The sequence below is a fragment of the Arachis duranensis genome, chromosome 5 (genome assembly GCF_000817695.3).
Source record: "Arachis duranensis cultivar V14167 chromosome 5, aradu.V14167.gnm2.J7QH, whole genome shotgun sequence".
NCBI classification, from domain to species: domain Eukaryota; kingdom Viridiplantae; phylum Streptophyta; class Magnoliopsida; order Fabales; family Fabaceae; genus Arachis; species Arachis duranensis.
The window spans coordinates 56,350,815-56,353,425 of NC_029776.3; the positions used below are offsets into that span (position 1 = coordinate 56,350,815).

At 42.1% G+C, this 2,611-nt stretch overlaps 1 protein-coding gene across 1 annotated transcript; it reads right to left on the reverse strand.

Annotated features, from left to right (window-relative positions):
• LOC107489105 (uncharacterized) lies at window positions 1–495 on the reverse strand. Its single transcript, XM_016109873.1, has one exon. The coding sequence runs from the start codon at window positions 493–495 to the stop codon at window positions 1–3; it is 495 nt and encodes a 164-aa protein (XP_015965359.1).
• Between the last annotated feature and the right edge of the window lie 2,116 nt (window positions 496–2,611).

Below are 2,611 nucleotides of genomic sequence, written 5' to 3' on the forward strand. Positions count from 1 at the left end.
CTACATCCTTTTCACCAGGGATAGGGACATTAAGTTGATGCTTGCTCCTAAATCGCAAAGTGCTCTATCAAAAAGTGTTTCCCCTATGGCACAAGGGATGTGAAAACTCCGGTCTCTTCTTTTTGTAGGTAGCTCAGGTTGAATCAGAGCACTACATTCTTTGTTCATCACTATAGTCTGGCCCCCCTTGAGTGAACTCTTCCTGGGAAGAAGTTCCTTCATATATTTGATAAATGCTGGCATTTGCTGAATGGCCTTGATGAATGGTATGTTCACATTCAAGGATGCAAACAAGTCCAAGAACCTTGAGTATATTCTCTTTCCCACAGCACCCTTAAGCAGTTGGGGAAATGGTGCATATAGTCTCAGCAGCTCCTGTTGTGAGATTTCTGGTCCTTGATGGTCTTTCTTCTCCTTCTCTACTAAGGTATCTTCAGGTTGTTCTGTCAGATTGCTTGGCTTGTCTTCAGTCTCCTTATCATTTGTAGTGACCATGTTGCAATCCTCCCATCTTACTTTCTTCGTTTCACCTCTTGGATTCTTCTCCGTGTCACTTGGGAAGCTATCAATGGGTCTGGGAATCTTCTCAGATAGATATCCCACTTGGAATTCCAGCTTCTTGATTGCTTCTCCCCGATTCTTCAAACTGGCTCGCACCTCCTCTTTAAACATCTTATTGTCTTGAATGTCTTTGCATATGCTTTCAAGGAGGGTTTCTATGTTTGAGATTCTGTCATCAAATGATGGTAGGTTGGGATTAGGGGTAGATGGATGAGATGTGTTAATGTGGGGGTGTTGATATGTCCTCTGTGTGAATTGTTGATGAGCTGCATTGTTGTTGGAGTTGTAACGTCTCTGGTCTTGGCTTTGCTCTTGCTGATTCCCCCACCCAAAATTTGGGTGGTTCCTCCATCCAGAGTTGTATGTCTTGGAGTATGGATCATGGTTCTGTCTAGGTGAATTCCCAATGTAGTTGGCTTGCTCAAGGTCCTTTTCTTCAGCTTCTTCTTGGGTTGTTGATGAGGTGGTGATTACTGCCGCTTGGTTCCTCTCCATCTTCTTGGTGAGGTCAGCTAACTGCTTGGTAATGAGCTTGTTCTGAGCCAGCAGAGCATCCACACTGTTTAGCTCCATTACTCCCTTAATGTTCCCTCTTTCGGAAGCATAGAAGTAGTCATTCTCAGCTACAGTTTCAATGACATCTATGGCTTCCTCAATGGTATTCTTCTTGTTCAAAGAACCTCCAGATGAATGGTCTACGGCCTTCTTTGATTCATATGATAGTCCTTCATAGAAGATGTGCAGCTGCACTTATTCATTAAACATATCGGATGGACATCTCCTTGTTAGGTCTTTAAACCTTTCCCAAGCTTCATAAAGTGTCTCCCCATCTTGCTATCTGAACGTCTGTACTTCAGTTCTCAGCCTATTGATCCTTTGCGGGGGGTAAAACCTTGCCAAAAACTTATTCACTACCTCCTCCCAATTTGTCAGGCTTTCTTTTGGGAAGGATTCGAGCCATTTGAATGCCTTGTCCCTGAGTGAGAAAGGGAATAAGAGCAGCCTATAGACATCCTGGTGGACTCCATTGGACTTCACTGTGTCACAAATCCTCAAGAAGATGGTCAAGTGTTGATTCGGATCTTCTTGAGCACCTCCTCCAAATGAGCAATTATTCTGCACAAGAGTGATGAGCTGAGGTTTTAGCTCGAAATTGTTGGCATGGATGGTTGGCTTTTGGATGCTAGTTCTGCAGTTCCCTGGGTTTGGGTTGATATAAGAGCCCAAGACTCTTCTATCCTCCCCACCAGGATTTGCTCTACCTCCTCCACCATGGTTGTGAACCTCTTCCTCACGATGGTCTTCCATGGTTGTTTCAAAGTATTCTTCAAAGTGTTCTTCCTCTTCTTCAGCACCAAGCACACATTTTTCTTTTGCCTCCCTTCTTAATCTCAAGAAGGCTCTCTCAGGTTCAGAATCAAAGGAAGTTGAAGCCCCGCCTCTTCTCCCTGTCATACAACCAATAGAGTACAAGCAAAGAAAAGAAATGCAGAGAGTATTTCGTTAGTATTACTATTAGTGTCAGTGATGCATTATATCAAACAGTTAGTGGGGTTAGTGAACTGAATTGTAAATAACAAAGAAAAACTAAGAAACAGGGGAGGGGAGAAATTAACTAAGACAGAAAGCAAGTTACTCAAACAGAAAATTAAATCAAACAAAACAAAAATACTCAATCTAGTGATCCTCTAATGTAATCATTGTCAATGCACAATCAATCCCCGGCAACGGCGCCATAAACTTGATCAGGGGAAAACTTGTCTCTCAACAAATCTCCATTCGGCAAGTGTACCAAATTTGTCGTCAAGTAAAAACTCACAATAGAGTGAGGTGGAATCCCACAGGGATTGATTGATCAAGCAACTTTAATTAAAGGAATGTTCTAGTTGAGCGAATCCATGAATAGAGTTGATACTTGCAGAAAATAAAACAGCGGGAAAGTAAATGACTGAAAGTAAATTACAGAATTGTAATTGGGAATGGGGGAATTGCTCATGAAAGTAAATTGCAGAAATTAAAGAGAATGTGTAAGATCAGAAATGGGGATTTC